Source organism: Salvelinus fontinalis, unplaced genomic scaffold (genome assembly GCF_029448725.1).
Source record: "Salvelinus fontinalis isolate EN_2023a unplaced genomic scaffold, ASM2944872v1 scaffold_0339, whole genome shotgun sequence".
NCBI lineage: Eukaryota > Metazoa > Chordata > Actinopteri > Salmoniformes > Salmonidae > Salvelinus > Salvelinus fontinalis.
The window spans coordinates 54038-74678 of NW_026600548.1; the positions used below are offsets into that span (position 1 = coordinate 54038).

Genomic DNA, 20641 nt, shown 5'->3' on the forward strand with positions numbered 1-20641 from the left:
TAGTCCGGGTAGCTATGTTGTACTATTTATCAGTCTTATGGCTTGGGGGTAGAAGCTGTTCAGGGTGTTGTTGGTTCCAGACCAACAACACCGGTATCGCTTGACATTCGGTAGCAGAGACACCAGTCTATGTCTTGGGTGGCTGGAGTCTGACAGTTTTTGGGCCGTCCTTTGATAAGAACAACATACAGTTAGTGTTTAAAAATAGTTTGTCTGTCTCCCGTGTGTCTCTGTTAGGTGTGAAGCCCACCCTGTTGTCATGGCAGAGCTGGAATCTGGGCTGGCTGGATCCTGTAAACACGTCCGGGAAGAGCCATGGAGAGTCAGCATGTGGTAAGACCTGATCTACTGACCTGTTGTTTCAGATTCACATCTACTGACCTGTTGTTTCAGATTCACATCTACTGACCCGTTGTTTCAGATTCACATCTACTGACCTGTTGTTTCAGATTCACATCTACTGACCTGTTGTTTCAGATTCACATCTACTGACCTGTTGTTTCAGATTCACATCTACTGACCTGTTGTTTCAGATTCACATCTACTGACCTGTTGTTTCAGATTCACATCTACTGACCTGTTGTTTCAGATTCACGGAGGGTTTACATCTACTGACCTGTTGTTTCAGATTCACATCTACTGACCTGTTGTTTCAGACTGACTGAGCGTTTAGACTAAACCTACTGACCTGTTGTTTCAGACTGACTGAGGGTTTAGACTAAACCTACTGACCTGTTGTTTCAGATTGACTGAGGGTTTAGACTAAACCTACTGACCTGTTGTTTCAGACTGACTGAGGGTTTAGACTAAACCTACTGACCTGTTGTTTCAGACTGACTGAGGGTTTAGACTAAACCTACTGACCTGTTGTTTCAGACTGACTGAGGGTTTAGACTAAACCTACTGACCTGTTGTTTCAGACTGACTGAGGGTTTAGACTAAACCTACTGACCTGTTGTTTCAGACTGACTGAGGGTTTAGACTAAACCTACTGACCTGTTGTTTCAGATTGACTGAGGGTTTAGACTAAACCTACTGACCTGTTGTTTCAGACTGACTGAGGGTTTAGACTAAACCTACTGACCTGTTGTTTCAGACTGACTGAGGGTTTAGACTAAACCTACTGACCTGTTGTTTCAGACTGACTGAGGGTTTAGACTAAACCTACTGACCTGTTGTTTCAGACTGACTGAGGGTTTAGACTAAACCTACTGACCTGTTGTTTCAGATTGACTGAGGGTTTAGACTACATCTATTCTGTCACATAACGCTGTGATGTAGTGAAGGCATGACTTGATAGTTAGACGTTAAACTGTCCAGTCATCCTGACTGTGGTGCCGTGGCCTCGCTGAGTGTTGGCACACAACAAACCATCACTGCACTGTGGACAGCTTTAGAGGATGGACACAACTGAATACTTACCAGAAAGTGGGAAATGAAATTCATTTACTAATATTCTCACAATATTCTGTTGATCTTGGTTTGTAGCTTGTGCTCATAACTATCAGCCATGGATTTATACGGTGTGTGTGTGTGTGTGTGTGTGTGTGTGTGTGTGTGTGTGTGTGTGTGTGTGTGTGTGTGTGTGTGTGTGTGTGTGTGTGTGTGTGTGTGTGTGTGTGTGTGTGTGTGTGTGTGTGTGTGTGTGTGTGTGATTATCTCTCTCTGTGGTTTAGATTTGTCACTAGACAGGAGAGTGTGTAATGTTAGTGCTGTTTCAAAGTGTTGTGGTGTTCTGGAGGTTCCGTGCTAAGCTTCCAAACACTCCAGACTCTCTGGGGGAAACAAGGTTCAAATGTATCAAGTTCAGCTGCTGCCAGGGCCTCCCTGGGTCTCCCCCTCCTCTACCTCCCCCGAGTCTCCCCCTGGACTCCCTCCTGCCTCTCCCCTTGTTTCCCACCCTCCCGCCTCTCCCCTTGTTTCCCCTCTCACCCCTACCCTTCCCTCCACACATGCTGTTGGCATTAAGCACACATGTTGTCTCATTTGTTCCTGCTTCGCCACAAATGCATGCAGGGCCTACTGCCGTCCCCTGTGCTTAAAGTGTGTCTCTGGATCGTAGTAGATCGTTCCTCACATTACTTTAACAAGTGGAGAGTTTGCTGCTGTGCAACACTGATGTTACTGTAGCTGATTCCACTCATCACCAGTGTTCATGCCACTCTGACTCCATCTGCATCCCAAATGGCATCCTATTCTCCTTGGTCAAAAGTAGTGCACTATATAGGGCATTTGGTGCCATTTGGGTTTAGACTAAACCTACTGACCTGTTGTTTCAGACTGACTGAGGGTTTAGACTAAACCTACTGACCTGTTGTTTCAGACTGACTGAGGGTTTAGACTAAACCTACTGACCTGTTGTTTCAGACTGACTGAGGGTTTAGGCTAAGCCTACTGACCTGTTGTTTCAGACTGACTGAGGGTTTAGACTAAACCTACTGACCTGTTGTTTCAGACTGACTGAGGGTTTAGACTAAACCTACTGACCTGTTGTTTCAGACTGACTGAGGGTTTAGGCTAAGCCTACTGACCTGTTGTTTCAGACTGACTGAGGGTTTAGACTAAACCTACTGACCTGTTGTTTCAGACTGACTGAGGGTTTAGGCTAAACCTACTGACCTGTTGTTTCAGACTGACTGAGGGTTTAGACTAAACCTACTGACCTGTTGTTTCTGAATGACTGAGGGTTTAGACTAAACCTACTGACCTGTTGTTTCAGAATGACTGAGGGTTTAGGCTAAGCCTACTGACCTGTTGTTTCAGACTGACTGAGGGTTTAGACTAAACCTACTGACCTGTTGTTTCAGAATGACTGAGGGTTTAGGCTAAGCCTACTGACCTGTTGTTTCAGACTGACTGAGGGTTTAGACTAAACCTACTGACCTGTTGTTTCAGACCGACTGAGGGTTTAGGCTAAGCCTACTGACCTGTTGTTTCAGACTGACTGAGGGTTTAGACTAAACCTACTGACCTGTTGTTTCTGACTGAGGGTTTAGGCTAAGCCTACTGACCTGTTGTTTCAGACTGACTGAGGGTTTAGGCTAAACCTACTGACCTGTTGTTTCAGATTGACTGAGGGTTTAGACTAAACCTACTGACCTGTTGTTTCAGACTGACTGAGGGTTTAGACTAAACCTACTGACCTGTTGTTTCAGACTGACTGAGGGTTTAGACTAAGCCTACTGACCTGTTGTTTCAGATTGACTGAGGGTTTAGGCTAAGCCTACTGACCTGTTGTTTCAGACTGACTGAGGGTTTAGGCTAAACCTACTGACCTGTTGTTTCAGACTGACTGAGGGTTTAGACTAAACCTACTGACCTGTTGTTTCAGATTGACTGAGGGTTTAGACTAAACCTACTGACCTGTTGTTTCAGACTGACTGAGGGTTTAGGCTAAACCTACTGACCTGTTGTTTCAGACTGACTGAGGGTTTAGGCTAAACCTACTGACCTGTTGTTTCAGACTGACTGAGGGTTTAGACTAAACCTACTGACCTGTTGTTTCAGATTGACTGAGGGTTTAGACTAAGCCTACTGACCTGTTGTTTCAGATTGACTGAGGGTTATCCTTTTCATTATCCACATTCACAGTATTGTTGAATAATAGAAGACCATACATATAGTGTTGAGACCAGTCAGGCTACTGTTCTGCCTGTCTCAGGTTCCATCTTGTTTTGGTGATGTTCTTTAGGCCTTTTGGTTGCAGACCACAGGACAAACATAATATACAACAAACTGGAATAAAAGAGACTGGATGACCCCTAATATTTGTATGGTTTCTATTTCTACAGCCAAGCAAAAGGGAAGGAGAGGTGATCGTCTTGAAATGTTTGGGATACACATGTTTGACTCCCTACAGATGTAGGATCTTAATTTGATCACCCTGTTGAAGGATAACTTTCCTGCAATGCAGGACATTTAAAACTTGTAGTGTATTTTTGGTTAGAAAAGGCTTCTGAAGTTTGTAATTTCCACTATGTGTCTGTCTTCCATTATTTATTTTAGACAGGTCTAAAGAAATGTAGTCTATTTCAGAAGAACAGAAAAGCATACTCTGAGACCTTATGTTAGGCCCTGATCTGGCTATTTCATATGGTTGTGGGCTACACTACTTCATTGGGCTCCTGAGTTGCGCAGCGGTCTTAGGCACTGCATCTCAGTGCTACAGACATCCTGGCTCGAATCCAGGCTGTATCACAACCGGCCGTGATTGGGAATCCCTTAGGGCGGCGCACAATTGGCCCAGCGTCATCCGGGTTTGGCCGGTGTAGGCCGTCATTGTAAATAATAATTTGTTCTTAACTGACTTGCCTAGTTAAATATAGGTAAAAATATATTTATAATAAAAAAATATTAAGCAGACATGTTTGCTTAGAATTCCGTGGAATTATTTTATAGTATGAAGAATGCAATTGAACATAACTGAATAAAATATAAATGATATTTTCTCCTAACGATTAGAGGGAGTGCGCACATCCGGCTATTCTGTGTTGACCAGTTAACAAAGAAACAGGTCCTCCTATATGCTTCATTTAGAGTTATTTATGCAACTTTAGTTGTGATACAAACATTGGGCTGTATGTTTAGATTTTTAATACATTCTAAGGCTGTATGTGACTCTAATGATGATATGAAAAAAGTTGCATGAAAGGCCTGAGCTCTGCTTTGTTTCTTTACACAGGCTGAACACACTTCATCACTCTCATTCACAATTTGACAAGCACTTGATCATGCCTCGGATTTCCCAGTGGCATCCCACTCAAAAAATCATTCCTTTTGCGGCCAGTGGATGTTGTGTCCTTGGATTGAATATAATAATTATAAGTCCCTTCTCCCGACTGCGTGCGCCGAAGCATCTCTCACTCACATGGCTCTCTCAGATAACTAATTTCTTATTAGCCAATGCACGTCATGTGATCAGATCCTTTTCACAGGCTAAAAGTGAAGACAGACCCATCTGGGGCATAACTGCACGTCCTAATCAAATTCCTAAGTGCATATTTAAGATGTTGGAAGATATTGGAACTGTCCACATTTACTTTTCGTGTGCCAACAAGATGAATAGGCCTAACGAACAGCAAAAGCACTAGCCTATGTCAATCTACAGTCGTGGCCAAAAGTTTTGAGATTGACACAAATATTAATTTTCACAAAGTTTGCTGCTTCAGTGTCTTTAGATATTTTTTGTCAGATGTTACTATGGAATACTGAAGTATAATTACAAGCATTTCATAAGTGTCAAAGGCTTTTATTGACAATTACATGAAGTTGATGCAAAGAGTCAATATTTGCAGTGTTGACCCTTCTTTTTCAAGACCTCTGCAATCTGCCCTGGCATGTTGTCAATTAACTTCTGGGCCACATCCTCACTGATGGCAGCCCATTCTTGCATAATCAATGCTTGGAGTTTGTCAGAATTTGTGGGTTTTTGTTTGTCCACCCGCCTCTTGAGGATTGACCACAAGTTCTCAATGGGATTAAGGTCTGGGAAGTTTCCTGGCCATGGACCAAAAATATCGATGTTTTGTTCCCCGAGCCACTTAGTTATCACTTTTGCCTTATGGCAAGGTGCTACATCATGCTGGAAATGGCATTGTTCGTCACCAAACTGTTCCTGGATGGTTGGGAGAAGTTGCTCTCAGAGAATGTGTTGGTGCCATTCTTTATTCATGGCTGTGTTCTTAGGCAAAATTGTGAGTGAGTCCACTCCCTTGGCTGAGAAGCAACCCCACACATTAATGGTCTCAGGATGCTTTACTGTTGGCATGACACAGGACTGATGCTAGCGCTCACCTTTTTTCCGGATGCCCCAAACAATCGGAAAGGGGATTCATCAGAGAAAATGACTTTACCCCAGTCCTCAGCAGTCCAATCCCTGTACCTTTTGCAGAATATCAGTCTGTCCCTGATGTTTTTCCTGGAGAGAAGTGGCTTCTTTGCTGCCCTTCTTGACGCCAGGCCATCCTCCAAAAGTTTTCGCCTCACTGTGCGTGCAGATGCACTCACACCTGCCTGCTGCCATTCCTTAGCAAGCTCTGTATTGGTGGTGCCCCGATCCCGCAGCTGAATCAACTTTAGGAGACTGTCCTGGCACTTGCTGGACTTTCTTGCGCCCCCAGAAGCCTTCTTCACAACAATTGAACCGCTCTCCTTGAAGTTCTTGATGATCCGATAAATGGTTGATTTAGGTGCAATCTTACTAGCAGCAATATCCTTCCCTGTGAAGCCCTTTTTGTGCAAAGCAATGATGACGGCACATGTTTCCTTGCAGGTAACCATGACTGACAGAGGAAGAACAATGATTCCAAGCACCACCCTCCTTTTGAAGCTTCCAGTCTGTTATTCGAACTCAATCAGCATGACAGAGTGATCTCCAGCCTTGTCCTCGTCAACACTCACACCTGTGTTAACGAGAGAATCACTGATATGATGTCAGCTGGTCCTTTTGTGGCAGGGCTGAAATGTAGTGGAAATTATTTTTTGTGATTCAGTTCATTTACATGGCAAAGAGGGAATTTGCAATTAATTGCAATTCATCTGATCACTCTTCATAACATTCTGGAGTATATACAAATTGCCATCATACAAACTGAGGCAGCAGACTTTGTGAAAATTAATATTTGTGTCATTCTCAAAACTTTTGGCCACGACTGTACTATCCCCCATAGTACAAAAGTTGACCTATTAAATTTTTCAACTTGTCCTTCAGTGTGAGATGCGATAGATCCCAAATTAATACAATCACTAGCATCAAAAAACCTTTTAAAAGCAATGATGCAACAGATCGTAATGTTTAGCTTAAAATGTTGATAAACTATTAGGCTATTTCTTCACATTAAAAGTGCAGCAATGCGCACACGGCACTAGGATATAAGCACAAATGTTCCAAAATGCAATCAATTATCATTCTCAAAAGTGACTGCAAATGCGATTATGCGTGTAATTCTTCATTATAAAGGTGCATTTTTATGGTAAAATGTATCTTCCCCAAACTTGAAACTCAAACTTGAAACTCAAAATGAACTTCAGATAGGAAATGTATTACAGATTGTATGTATGCCAGTTAGGCTCTACACCGGTTGTAAAGCGGATTAATGTGCTTAGTTGTAAGAAGTTATTTGGCCACTTTAATTGTGATACAAACCTTATCAAAACATATAGGCCTATGGGCTAGGCTACATGAGGTGTGCGACTATGATTTAAAAAAGTCACAAAAAAGGCATGACGTGTTTCTTGCCTTACTGCTCACAAGCTGGGCATCATTTACTATTGATAATATATAATTTACAAGTGATTTTGTCACCCATTACACTATTCTTAATTCAATATTGTTTTTACATTTACTAAATAATATATTTGTGATATTTGTTTCAATTTAGAATGGACCATTATCATGCACCTGTCTCAATGCACTTAAATAGTGAATGGAGGACTCTTTTCCCGTGGTTCATTTTCATGCCAGTCAGGTAGGCTATACTCCTGTTGTAAAGAGAAGCAATGTGCTTAATATTAGGAAAGTTGAGAAATATATATAGTAGGCCTTTACAAAGCTGATGGGATCAAATTTCTAATAGAGGCCATCAAAACTCTGTTTTCTCATGCAATTGCATAGCCATGAGCACATGGGCTCTCATTAAATGTTTGATTCGATTTTTGAATACATTTGCATTGATGTCAGAGTGATTAGAGGGATGATATAGTCTCCTCTCTCCTTTATTTTCCTAACCAGCAAGCCTAACCTCCAGTTATCTCCCTCCTCTATGTTTGTAGCAAGCCCTGCTAGCTCTCTGTCCTCTTTGTTTATAGCAGGCCTTGCTATTTCTCTCTCCTCTATGCTCCTAGCAGGCCTAGCCTTCTCCACAACCCCATTAGCTCCTGTTGGCTGCAGTCTCCTCCACAGCCTGTTGGGAATCCACAGCCTTGAGTTAGAAATGTGTTTACATTTTTAACATGTTACAAATTATCTGCTAAGACTAACTTTGCGTGACTTGGCAGAAGCCTTCACCTTGCTCAGACTTTGTTTGGGTCAACCTTATTCTGGGGTTTGCTCTCTCAACTTGACTCTTTATCTGTCAGAGCTACTCAGAGCCAGATGTGAACCCCAACAGAAGGTAAAGCTCTCATCTATCTGCCTATATGTGTGTGTGTGTGTGTGTGTGTGTGTGTGTGTGTGTGTGTGTGTGTGTGTGGCCGCCTGCCAATACACTCTCCCCTCAATCTGACAGCTCTCACATTTCACTCAATACAATATACATTTATGAGGGAGTTACTTCAACATGTAGTTCGTGTGTTGACATATTTTTATCCGCTGCTGCATCAAATTAAGAGATGTATCCAGGACTGTTTTTCTGATGTACCTTATCAGACAAGGAATAATGTCATTCATGTGTCTCATGCATCTCCCTGCTGAACCCTTATCTAAATTAAACTTTTCCCATATGTATCTTCCCAATGTGTATTTAATATTGTTGGGACAAAGGACAGCAGATTTGATTATCTAGTGCTTTATTTGTATAAGATGGGAACTAGTCTGGTTAACATCTCTGGAGAAAACTCCAACACAGTGAGACTGAGAGTTTTATTAACGTCGGCAGTCTGAAGGACCCAGACCTGCAGCAGACCTTTAAACTGCACAAGGTTATTTTTAGGCCATCAGTATGAAGAGACTAATGGAAGGTGTTGTTAGAATGATATATGGATCTGTAGGGGGCTTGACTCACCATCTCTTAATATGTTTTTGAGATCCCAGCCAAGCTCACATCCTGAAAATATCTTTCGAGATCCTAGAAGATGCTGTAAGATCCTACAATATCTTAGAGGATCACCAGACAGGGATACTTGTCTCTTGTCAGGGTTTAACAGGTAAACCCACAATCCAATAATACTGTATGCTATATGATATATGATATAAGGTATAAAACATTGTTATGGTACATGAGGCATTGATTAATGCTCAATTTTAAAATCAAATCTTCCTACCATCACATCTAAGGCAGTATGACACCAATTTTGATCCAACTTTGCAAATCAATTTCAATGGAGGTACATAACACACTCCCCACCTCTCGTCATGATCTGTTCCATCTTTACCGAGGACCATATTACGGATTTTAACAGGGTCAATAGCATCGCCGTTATAGAACATAGTAGGATGGTGGAACCCTATGCCATTCTGTATATCAAGTGTCTGTGTTTAAAATAAAAAACACTTAAGTTGTCAGATATATGCTGGTTTATTATCCATATGACATCAGCACAGAGGATCCTTTTTATATTCCTGACGAGTTATTCTCTGAATGTCTTGTATTTTGCCGTTCAGTTATTCTCTGAATGTCTTGTATTTTGCCGTTCAGTTATTCTCTGATTGTCTTGTATTTTGCCGTTCAGTTATTCTCTGAATGTCTTGTATTTTGCCGTTCAGTTATTCTCTGAATGTCTTGTATTTTGCCGTTCAGTTATTCTCTGAATGTCTTGTATTTTGCCATTCAGTTATTCTCTGAATGTCTTGTATTTTGCCGTTCAGTTATTCTCTGAATGTCTTGTATTTTGCCGATCAGTTATTCTCTGAATGTCTTGTATTTTGCTGTTCAGTTATTCTCTGAATGTCTTGTATTTTGCCATTCAGTTATTCTCTGAATGTCTTGTATTTTGCCGTTCAGTTATTCTCTGAATGTCTTGTATTTTGCCGATCAGTTATTCTCTGAATGTCTTGTATTTTGCCGATCAGTTATTCTCTGAATGTCTTGTATTTTGCTGTTCAGTTATTCTCTGAATGTCTTGTATTTTGCCATTCAGTTATTCTCTGAATGTCTTGTATTTTGCTGTTCCTCGAATGTGTTGTTGGCAGGTGATATGTTGTTGTTTCTCTGGTTCAAACCGAACCCTCTGCTCACACTCCTGGCCAGCGAGGATTATGGGTAGTGGCAGAATGAGGGCATGGTTTATGTCCCCAAAGATGCCGCAGCAAAACACATCTTAAAAAATAAATAATTTACACTCCAAACACCCCATAATAACTCCTCTTTGTTTTTTATATAAATAACACAAATAATAAGTTAAAACAATGGATAATAACACAAACGTTATAGGCCAGTATGGACATTTTGCAGTTTAGTTGTAACTGTGCAGACAGAGTGAATGTCTTTAAAAGGTTGTTAAAACGTTATTTAAAAGGTCTTTCTGTAGGTAGTGAGATGACGAGTACGGTATATGTGATGTGCTTCAGGAACATCCCAAAACAGAAGAGATTAAAGGAATGAAGTGGTTAAATGAAGCCTCTGGTATGTTGCTGCAGTTAACTTCAATTCCTTAGTGAGACCAACAATACCTTAGTAAAGCATTATGGTATCTGGCAGAACATGGAATGTCTCAACAGAAAAAAAGCCTGTATACATCCCAAATGGCACCCTATTGTCTGAGTAGTGCACTACTTTTAACCAGGGCCCATAGGGCTCCAGTCAAAAGTAGTGCACTATATATAGAATAGGGTGCTAGTTTAAAGAAATACCATTTAACACGTCAGGTGCATAACAGAGAACAACGCTAACAATTGATATAATCATTAATTATAGTGGAGGAAGATCAAGGCATACAGTATAACATACACATTTAACACGCTGTGTGTTCTGGTGTCTCTGTACTTTAATCCAGATATCATTCCTAACTTCATCAGCATCATCAGCGTTACACTCTTGCATTGTTAAACCTGCGTCCCACATTCCCCACATTCCCTGCACCCTATTCCCTACATAGTGCACTACTTTTAATTACATTAAAAATACTTTATTTATCCCACAAAGTACATTATTTTATATATGTAGGAAATACAGTGCCATTTGGTACACAGTCATTATGAAACCTTAGTAAATTCATTGGGAGTCAATGAGCAGCTGTCACATGTAATTACATATGTATTTTAGTTCGTACATATATATTTATCAATATACTGTATATATTGTGTGTGTATGTATGTATGTATGTATATGGTATGCTTTGAACACTTGTACAGTGAAAAGACAAGTCCAGCTTGCTGTCTGTCTTTACATTGATCCAACATCAAGCCAACTGAGTTTTTGCTTTGGTAGTTCTCTGCTGACAGTTCATACCTGTTAATATGTATATGGTACTGTTTGCTTATTATACTCTGTTTAGTTACACTTTATTTTACAGTCTGCTTTCTACCTGCAATTTACTTACATGGAAACAAATCATTATTACTCAGTTACTAGCTCTTAGACATAACATTGAAACAAATAATTATTACTCAGTAACGAGCTCTTAGAATGTTTGGGATGAAATGAAACATGGAGCACTGCAATAGGTGCCATTTGATATCACATCGTTTAAAATTTTCTTGATTGATTAAGTAGTCTATAATGAAGCAATGAGGCCCGAGGGGGTGTGGTATATGACCACGGCTAAGGGCTGTTATGCATGAAGCAACTATTGGCCATATACCACAAACGCCTGAGGTGCCTTATTGCTATTATAAGCTGGTTACCAATGGAATTAGAGCAGTAAAAGTACATGTTTTGTCATACCGGTGATATACCACGTTTCTCAGACAATCAGCATCCAGGGCTCGAACCACCCATAATAATACAAATTATAACCAGCTGTTTGTTTTTGCAAATTCCAGGTAAATACCAACTGTATTTTATTAGTTCTCCTATATTCATTACACTATTACCCATTATAATAAGGGAAGTACGACTAGTATAATAGTACAACTATTATCAATAATAATACTTTTCTTGAGTAAAGTAAGTGACTGATCAGCTTACTTTGACATTACATTTTGACATTACATTTTGACATTACCTGGAGAATTCAGTCAGTAGGAACAGTTTTATTATAAATGTTCTCAAACATCCCTTTTCTAATGACTTTCCCTGTATTGCGTTTATCCCAAAACAACCGTTATGCTGAAACAGAGTGCTTGACTTCATCCATATCAAGGATATTGTTAGTATTATTGACCACTACCTGTTGTTTTAGATATATTTCCACACAGTGAGGTTGGAATAATACTGTGAAATGTTGAAAATCATGATAATTCCCTTTTAGTGTAGGAGCTGTTTGAGATAACTGCATGACATTTCAGCCTGTTTTGGTGGGTGGAGTTTTAGCCTGCCTGTTGACATCACCAATAAGAAAGAGAGTTTCACATCTCTCTGCCAATAACAGCTAGTTTTCAGTTTTCCCCTCCCCACTCAGACCAATCACATACTGTTCCAGCTAAATTCTTGCTTGAGAAACTTGCTCTTTGCTAAGAAGCAAATGTTGTTTCTTTTTCACAATTTTTATTGAAATCAATCACAGTAAGGTACTTAATTGTTACTCAGAACAGCTGCATTGGACCTTTAACATTCGCACTCCTGAGGAGGACCGTGCATCAGTTTTACACTAAAAACCTTGGCACATGAAAGGATAAGTAACTACAGAACTTATTTACATTGTACCAGCCAGGAGAGTGGTGTTGTTGATAATGATGAGTAGTTGTATTTTCTCAGTGTTTCACAGCTAATATGACGTGACTGAAGTGGTATACTGTACCGACTGGAGTTAGATTATATTCAATTATACAACAAAGATCTGCAGCTCAGCCGTCACAACGTCCAAGAATCCCAACATGGGTCTCTTCATCCAGACGTCACAGCTTCAGTCCTTTCTGTTCTGTCCTCTCTGCTCTCTGTCCTCTCTCCCATCCTTCTTTCCTCCTCTTTCTGTCCTCTCTGTTCTCTGTCATCTCTCCTATCCTTCTGTCCTCCTCTTTCTGTCCTCTCTGCTCTCTGTCCTCTCTCCCATCCTTCTTTCCTCCTCTTTCTGTCCTCTCTGTCCTCTCTCTCATCCTTCTTTCCTCCTCTTTCTGTCCTCTCTGCTCTCTGTCCTCTCTCCCATCCTTCTTTCCTCCTCTTTCTGTCCTCTCTGCTCTCTCAGTCCTCTCTCCTATCCTGCTTTCCTCCTCTTTCTGTCCTCTCTGCTCTCTGTCCTCTCTCCTATCCTTCTTTCCTCCTCTTTCTGTCCTCTCTGCTCTCAGTCCTCTCTCCCATCCTTCTTTCCTCCTCTTTCTGTCCTCTCTGCTCTCTCAGTCCTCTCCTATCCTTCTTTACTCCTCTTTCTGTCATTTCTGCTCTCTCAGTCCTCTCAACTCTCAGGCCCATCCTCTCCTCTCCTCCTTTAAAGCCCCATTTCTTTCCTCTCCTCTTTCAGTCCTCTCCTCCTCTTTCAGATATATTCTCCTCTCCTCTTTCAGTCCTCTCCTCTTTCAGTCTTCTCCTCCTCTTTCAGTCCTCTCCTCCTCTCCTCTTTCAGTCCTCTCCTTTTTCAGTCCTCTCCTCTCCTCTTTCAGTCCTTTCCTCCTTCAGTCCTCTCCTCCTCTCCTCTTTCCGTCCTGTCTTCCTCTCAGGCTCCAGTCACCTCTTCCTTTTTCAGTCTCCTTCTCTCAGACGCCAGTCCTCTCCTCCTCTCTGCATTTCATGGGAATGAAGTGGGAGGTGATGTGTTCCCTCCTGGTCTTCTTCCCTCTCAGTGGTCTGCCCTTTTGAGACAGAGCAATGAACATCTCCTTGCCGTCTCTGCTCGACTTAACAGACGAGTAAGCGTTGAAGTAGTTTTCTAGGAAAATCTCCTTGAAGTTGCAGTTCTCATTGTAGATTTTCTGTAAATAAATAAGGACACAAAATGGGACGATATTAGGCGTGAGGAGGGTTATAAACATTTTATGCTTTTTTTACTTGCTTATGTTTCTCCTATTTATATATGCATCATGTTATGGGTATGCTTGTAATTGTTAAGGGCTGGGGAGTTTTTCAAGATAAAAAAGAAATGGAATGGAGCTAAGAACGGGCAAAATCCTGATTCAGTCTGATTTCCACCAGATGAATGAATCTTTCAGCAGGACAATAACCTAAAACACAAGGCACTGTACAGTGCAGTGCATTCCAACCCTGTCCAGCAGAGAGAAGGTAGTTTAGTTAATTACCTTGCCTTGCAGCAGGCCAGTCCTGTTCATGGAGATATAGTACTGACTCTTCACTCCTTTGATAGCTAACACTCCTCCCTCGGACACCGTACGGACCTCCAGGATACCTACAGGAGACAGAGGGCAGATATATATAGTATACAGTGCTGAGTGAAAGTCTACACACTCCTTGCAAAGTTTTCAGTTTTTGCTGCCTTAAAATTAAATCTAAAAAGGGATTTTTGGTGTGTAGACTTTCCCTAGGGACTGTATATACCCTTTGAGCAACAATCACAGAGTACATACGGTACCTATAAACCTAACAATCACAGAGGACATATGGTACCTATAAACCTAACAATCACAGATGACATACGGTACCTATAAACATAACAATCACAGAGGACATACGGTACCTATAAACCTAACAATCACAGATGACATACGGTACCTATAAACCTAACAATCACAGAGGACATACAGTACCTATAAACCTAACAATCACAGAGGACATACGGTACCTATAAACATAACAATCACAGAGGACATACGGTACCTATAAACATAACAATCACAGAGGACATACGGTACCTATAAACCTAACAATCACAGAGGACATACGGTACCTATAAACCTAACAATCACAGATGACATACAGTACCTATAAACCTAACAATCACAGAGGACATACGGTACCTATAAACCTAACAATCACAGAGGACATACGGTACCTATAAACATAACAATCACAGAGGACATACGGTACCTATAAACCTACCAATCACAGGACAAATATCTAAATACTACAGAAGACTGTCAAATATATCAATACCCACAATATATACCTATCAATCACAGTACTGATATAAGAGACTACCACAGTATCTAAATATATATCATGATGTAATAATCACATGACGAGGACCATCACAGTGGACCTATCAGAGAGTCCCAGTCTGGACAGATAGTAGGTATGAGACCATAGAGACCTAATAGCCAATTCCAGTCAAGCGTTTCGCTCCTCTTCTTAGTATTCATTTTCATTAATCTAACAGGAAGGAGGTCTTAGTGGTTAATCAGTCTGTGGTTAGGTTGGTCTCTGGATGTACTGAATGTATCCAGGCAGGCCCTCCTGTCTCTTCTCTGGGTGGCCATTACTAAACCACAGCCTCATGCCACGCCACATATGGGAGGCAGATTAGGCATGCTCCCCCGGGACTGAGAAAACAACCTACTCTCCTGCGCTTTGCACGCTACACCCCAGCCCCATCCTCAGCCTCAGCCCCATCCTCAGCCCCATCCTCAGCCTCAGACCCAACCTCTGCCCCATCCTCAGCCTCAGCCCCATCCTCAGCCCCATCCTCAGCCTCAGACCCAACCTCTGCCCCATCCTCAGCCTCAGCCCCATCCTCAGCCCCATCCTCAGCCTCAGACCCAACCTCTGCCCCATCCTCAGCCTCAGACCCAACCTCTGCCCCATCCTCAGCCTCAGACCCAACCTCTGCCCCATCCTCAGCCTCAGCCCCATCCTCAGCCCCATCCTCAGCCTCAGACCCAACCTCTGCCCCATCCTCAGCCTCAGACCCAACCCCAGCCCCATCCTCAGCCTCAGACCCATCCTCAGCCTCAGACCCATCCTCAGCCTCAGCCCCATCCTCAGCCTCAGACCCATCCTCAGCCTCAGACCCAACCTCTGCCCCATCCTCAGCCTCAGACCCAACCTCTGCCCCAGCCTCAGCCCCAACCTCTGCCCCATCCTCAGCCTCAGACCCAACCTCTGCCTCAGCCTCAGCCCCAACCTCTGCCTCAGTCCCAGCCTCAGCCCCAACCTCAGCCCCAGCCTCAGCCCCAACCGCTGCCCCAACCCCAGCCCCAACCTCTGCCCCAGCCTCAGCCCCAACCTCAGCCCCAACCTCTGCCTCAGCCCCAGCCTCAGCCCCAACCTCAGCCCCAACCACTGCCCCAGCCTCAGCCCCAACCGCTGCCCCAACCCCAGCCCCAACCTCAGCCTCAGACCCAACTTCTGCCTCAGCCTCAGCCCCAACCTCTGCCCCAACCTCAGCCCCAACCACTGCCCCAGCCTCAGTCCCAACCTCTGCCCCAACCCCAGCCTCAGCCCCAACCGCTGCCCCAACCCCAGCCTCAGCCCCAACCTCTGCCCCAGCCTCAGCCCCAACCTCAGCCCCAACCTCTGCCTCAGCCCCAACCTCTGCCCCAACCCCAGCCTCAGCCCCAACCGCTGCCCCAACCCCAGCCTCAGCCCCAACCTCTGCCCCAGCCTCAGCCCCAACCTCTGCCCCAGCCTCAGCCCCAACCGCTACCCCAGCCTCAGCCCCAACCTCTGCCCCAACCCCAGCCTCAGCCCCAACCGCTGCCCCAACCTCAGCCCCAACCTCTGCCCCAGCCTCAGCCCCAACCCCAGCCTCAGCCTCAGCCCCAACCTCTGCCCCAGCCCCATCCTCAGCCCCAACCTCTGCCCCAGCCCCATCCTCAGCCCTAACCTCTGCCCCAGCCCCAACCTCAGCCTCAGCCCCAAACTCTGCCCCAGCCCCAACCCCAGCCTCAGCCTCAGCCCCAAACTCTGCCCCAACCCCAGCCTCAGCCCCAACCTCTGCCCCAGCCCCAACCCCAGCCTTAGCCCCAACCGCTGCCCCAGCCCCAGCCTCAGCCCCAACCTCTGCCCCAGCCCCATCCTCAGCCCCAACCTCTGCCCCAGCCCCAACCCCAGCCCCAGCCTCAGCCCCAACCTCTGCCCCAGCCCCATCCTCAGCCCCAACCCCAGCCCCATCCTCAGCCCCAACCTCTGCCCCAGCCCCATCCTCAGCCCCAACCCCAGCCTCAGCCCCAACCTCTGCCCCATCCTCAGCCCCAACCCCAGCCTCAGCCCCATCCTCAGCTCTAACCCCAGTCTAGGATCGTAGACTAGATTTATCAATCTGTCAAATCTCATAAAATCACGCATTTCTAAACCTTCATAATTTTTTTCTGTCTGGATTTACACAAAGAACTCGTCTGGATGCTACAGCAATCAGCTCATTTCCCTGAGGTACTAGATTGATGCCTAGCTATAACAATACTTCATTTTTTTACACATGCATACATTTGATATTTTTTTACAGGAGTAAAAAGCTACAATAATCTAGTGTTTTTCTTTTGAAAAGGGGGCATAACAATTAATTTTCCAATTTACTGGTTCATTTAACATGAAGAACATCAGATGGTGTCTAGTATATATCGTAGCAAAACAAATGCTGTCAGGTCCAACCCAGGACTAATATGTTAATAAAACACAGTTGTGATAGCGAGTGAGCGGTTCCAGAGCAACGTGTGTGTGTGTGTGTGTGTGTGTGTGTGTGTGTGTGTGTGTGTGTGTGTGTGTGTGTGTGTGTGTGTGTGTGTGTGTGTGTGTGTGTGTGTGTGTGTGTGTGTGTGTGTGTGTGTGTGTGTGTGTGTGTGTGTGTGTGTGAGAGAGAGAGAGAGCGTCAGTCAGCCAGCCAGCCAGGTCCATACAACAATAAGATAACTATCAAAGTGACATTGTGTTAATCAAAAACTCTCTCTCTTCTGGTTCACCTCCCTCAGAGTTAATGATCACAGATGACCAAGCATCATTAAGGGGAAAGACGTTCCGCTAGCGGGACACCTCGACAACATCCGGTAAAATTGCAGAGCACCAAATTCAGATTAAATTACTATAAATATTTAACTTTCATAAAATCCCAAGTGTAATACATCAAAGTAAAGCTTAACTTGTTGTTAATCCAGCCACCATGTCAGATTTCAAAAAGGCTTTACGGCGAAAGCAAACCAAGTGATTAACAGAGGACAGCACCCCGCATACATGAAAAGCATATTTCAACCAGGCAGGTGCGACACGAAAGTCAGAAATAGCGATATAAAAAATGCCTTACCTTTGATGATCTTCTGTTGGCACTCCAAAAGTTCCAAGTTACATCACAAATTATCCTTTTGTTCGATAATGTCCTTCTTTATATCAATAAAAACTCAGTTTAGCTGGCGCGCTTCAGTCAATAATCCATCCAGTTTCCCTCCATCAAAATGCATACAAAATGAATCCCAAACGTTACTGATAAACTTTTCCAAACAAGTCAAACAACGTTTTTAATCAAACCTTAGGTACCCTAATACGCAAATAAATGCTAAAATTGAAGACGGAGAATAGTATGTTCATTACCAGAGATAAATAGGAAAGAACGGCTTTCTTCCACGCGCTTGGAAACACTACAGCCAAAATGGGAGCCATCTAGAAAAACTACAATTTCTGGGTCATTTTTCCAAAACCAGCCTGAAACTCTTTCTAAAGACTGTTGACATCTAGTGGAAGCCATAGGAACTGCAATTTGGGAGGTCTTGGGCTTATAATTATAGTACTAGCCATTGACAATACTAGCCATTTGGGGGGGGGGGGTGTGGTTTGTCCTCGGAGTTTCGCCTGCCATATCAGTTCTGTCATACTCACAGACATAATTTGAACAGTTTTAGAAACTTAAGAGTGTTTTCTATCTAAATCTACCAATTATATGCATATCCTAGCTTCTGGGCCTGAGAAACAGGCAGTTTACTTTGGGCACACTTTTCATCCGGACGTGAAAATACTGCCCCCTATCCCAAAGAAGTTTTAAGGAACCAATAGAGCCCCATAGTGGAGGTGTCATAATACCCATAAAACCTAGCAAACAGGGAAATGGTTCCAATAATTTTTCCTCCATTCATTTTTCTCATAGTGTCACGACTTCTGCCGAAGTCGGTTCCTCTCCTTGTTCAGGCGGCGTTCGGCGGTCGACGTCACCGGTCTTCTAGCCATCTGTAACGGTCCTGACCAGTTTTATGTTGTTTTTGTATGTGTAATTGGTCAGGGCGTTAGTTTTGGGTGGGCAGTCTATGTTATCTGTTTCTATGTTGGTTTTGGGTTGCCTGGTATGGCTCTTGATTAGAGGCAGGTGGTTTGCGTTTTCCTCTAATTAAGAGTCATATTTAGGTAGGGCGTTCTCACTGTTTGTTTGTGGGTGATTGTCTTCCGTGTCTGTGTCGTGTCGATACCATACGGGACTGTTTGGCTGTTCGTTCATTTTGATGTCGTCTGTTTCCTGTCCGTGAGTTTATGTTTAGTTATGTAAGTTTATGTTCAGGTTTCGTCGACGTCGTTTTCTTGTTTTGTAAATTTGAAAGTGTTTTGTGTTTCGTGTTGCCATCGTCGTGTAAATAAAAGGATGGCTTATTTCCCTGAAGCTGCATTTTGGTCTGAAGATCCTTCTCTCCTCACCTCGTCCGAGGATGAGGAGAGAGACAGCCGTTACAGAATCACCCACCACGCTAAGACCAAGCGGCAAGGGAAAGCTCGACGGGAAAACAAGGATTTCTGGACTTGGGAGCAGATAATGAATGGAGAAGGTCCCTGGGCTAAGGCAGGAGAAAATCGCCGTTCTCAGGAAGAGAGGGAGGCAGCTAAAGCCCAGGAGCGGTGGTTTGAGGAGGCAGCAAGGAGACGTGGCTGGAAGCCCGAAAAGCCATGGGAGCAGCTGGAGGCACTGGGGAGAGCAGAGGCTACCGGAGAGAGGAACCGGAGCTATGAGGGAACGCGTCTGGCACGGAAGCCCAAAAAGCCCGTAAGTAATTCCCAAAAATTTCTTGGGGGGGGGCTAGGAGGTAGTGGGCCTAGGGCAGGTAGGAGACCTGCGCCCACTTCTCAGGCTTACCGTGGAGAGCGGGAGTACGGGCAGGCGCCGTGTTACGCAGTAGAGCGCACCTTGTCTCCTGTACGAGTGCATAGCCCAGTGCGGGTTATTCCACCTCCCCGCACTGGTAGGGCTAGATTGGGTATTGAGCCAGGTGTCATGAGGCCGGCTCAACGCGTCTGGTCTCCAGTGCGTCTCCTCGGGCCGGCATACATGGCACCTGCCTTACGCATGGTTTCCCCGGTTCGCCTACATAGTCCGGTGCGGGTTATTCCACCTCCCCGCACTGGTCGGGCAACCGGGAGCATTCAACCAGGTAAGGTTGGGCAGGCTCAATGCTCAAGAGTGCCAGTACGTCTCCACGGTCCGGTATTTCCGGCGCCACCTCCCCGCCCCAGCCTAGTACCTACAGTGTCTACACTACGCACTAGGCTACCAGTGCGTATCCTGAGCCCTGTTCCTCCTCCACGCACTCTCCCTGTAGTGCGTGTATCTAGCCCGGTGCCTCCAGTTCCGGCACCACGCACTAAGCCACCTGTGCGTCTCCAGAGCCCTGAACACACTGTATCTTCTCCCCCTACTAATCCTGATGTGCTTGTCCTCAGCCCGGTGTCACCAGTGCCGGTACCTCGCATCAGGTATAGAGTGGGCTTTGAGAATGCAGTGTGCCCTGTCCCTGCTCCCCGCACTAGTAGGAAGGTGCTTATCCTTAGCCCGGTGCCTCCAGTTCCGGCACCACGCACCAGGTCTACAGTGCGCCGTATCCGGCCAGAGCCATCCGTCTCCCCAGCGCCATCTGAGCCATCCGTCTCCCCAGCGCCATCTGAGCCATCCGTCTCCCCAGCGCCGTCTGAGCCATCCGTCTGCCAGGAGCCTGCAAAGCCGCCCGTCTGCCATGAGCCTGCAAAGCCGCCCGTCTGCCATGAGCCTACAGAGCCATCCGCCAGACAGGAGCCGCTAGAGCCGTCAGCCAGACAGGAGC

The 20641-nt window shown here is 44.5% G+C and overlaps 2 protein-coding genes across 2 annotated transcripts in view; one reads left to right on the forward strand and one right to left on the reverse strand.

Annotated features, from left to right (window-relative positions):
- LOC129845697 (protein FAM227B-like) overlaps window positions 1–20641 on the forward strand; it is a 106305-nt gene that overhangs the window by 5619 nt on the left and 80045 nt on the right. The window contains exon 9 of the mRNA XM_055913581.1: window positions 238–333. Within this exon, the coding sequence (XP_055769556.1) occupies window positions 238–333 (96 nt within the window). The remainder of the gene's footprint in view (window positions 1–237; window positions 334–20641) is intronic.
- Window positions 8510–20641, reverse strand: part of LOC129845699 (fibroblast growth factor 7-like) — a 59810-nt gene continuing 47678 nt past the window's right edge. Inside the window, exons 3-4 of the mRNA XM_055913584.1 lie at window positions 13985–14091; window positions 8510–13660 (exon numbers count right to left, since the gene is read on the reverse strand). Coding sequence (XP_055769559.1) covers window positions 13445–13660; window positions 13985–14091 — 323 coding nt within the window. The 3' untranslated portion in view covers window positions 8510–13444. The remainder of the gene's footprint in view (window positions 13661–13984; window positions 14092–20641) is intronic.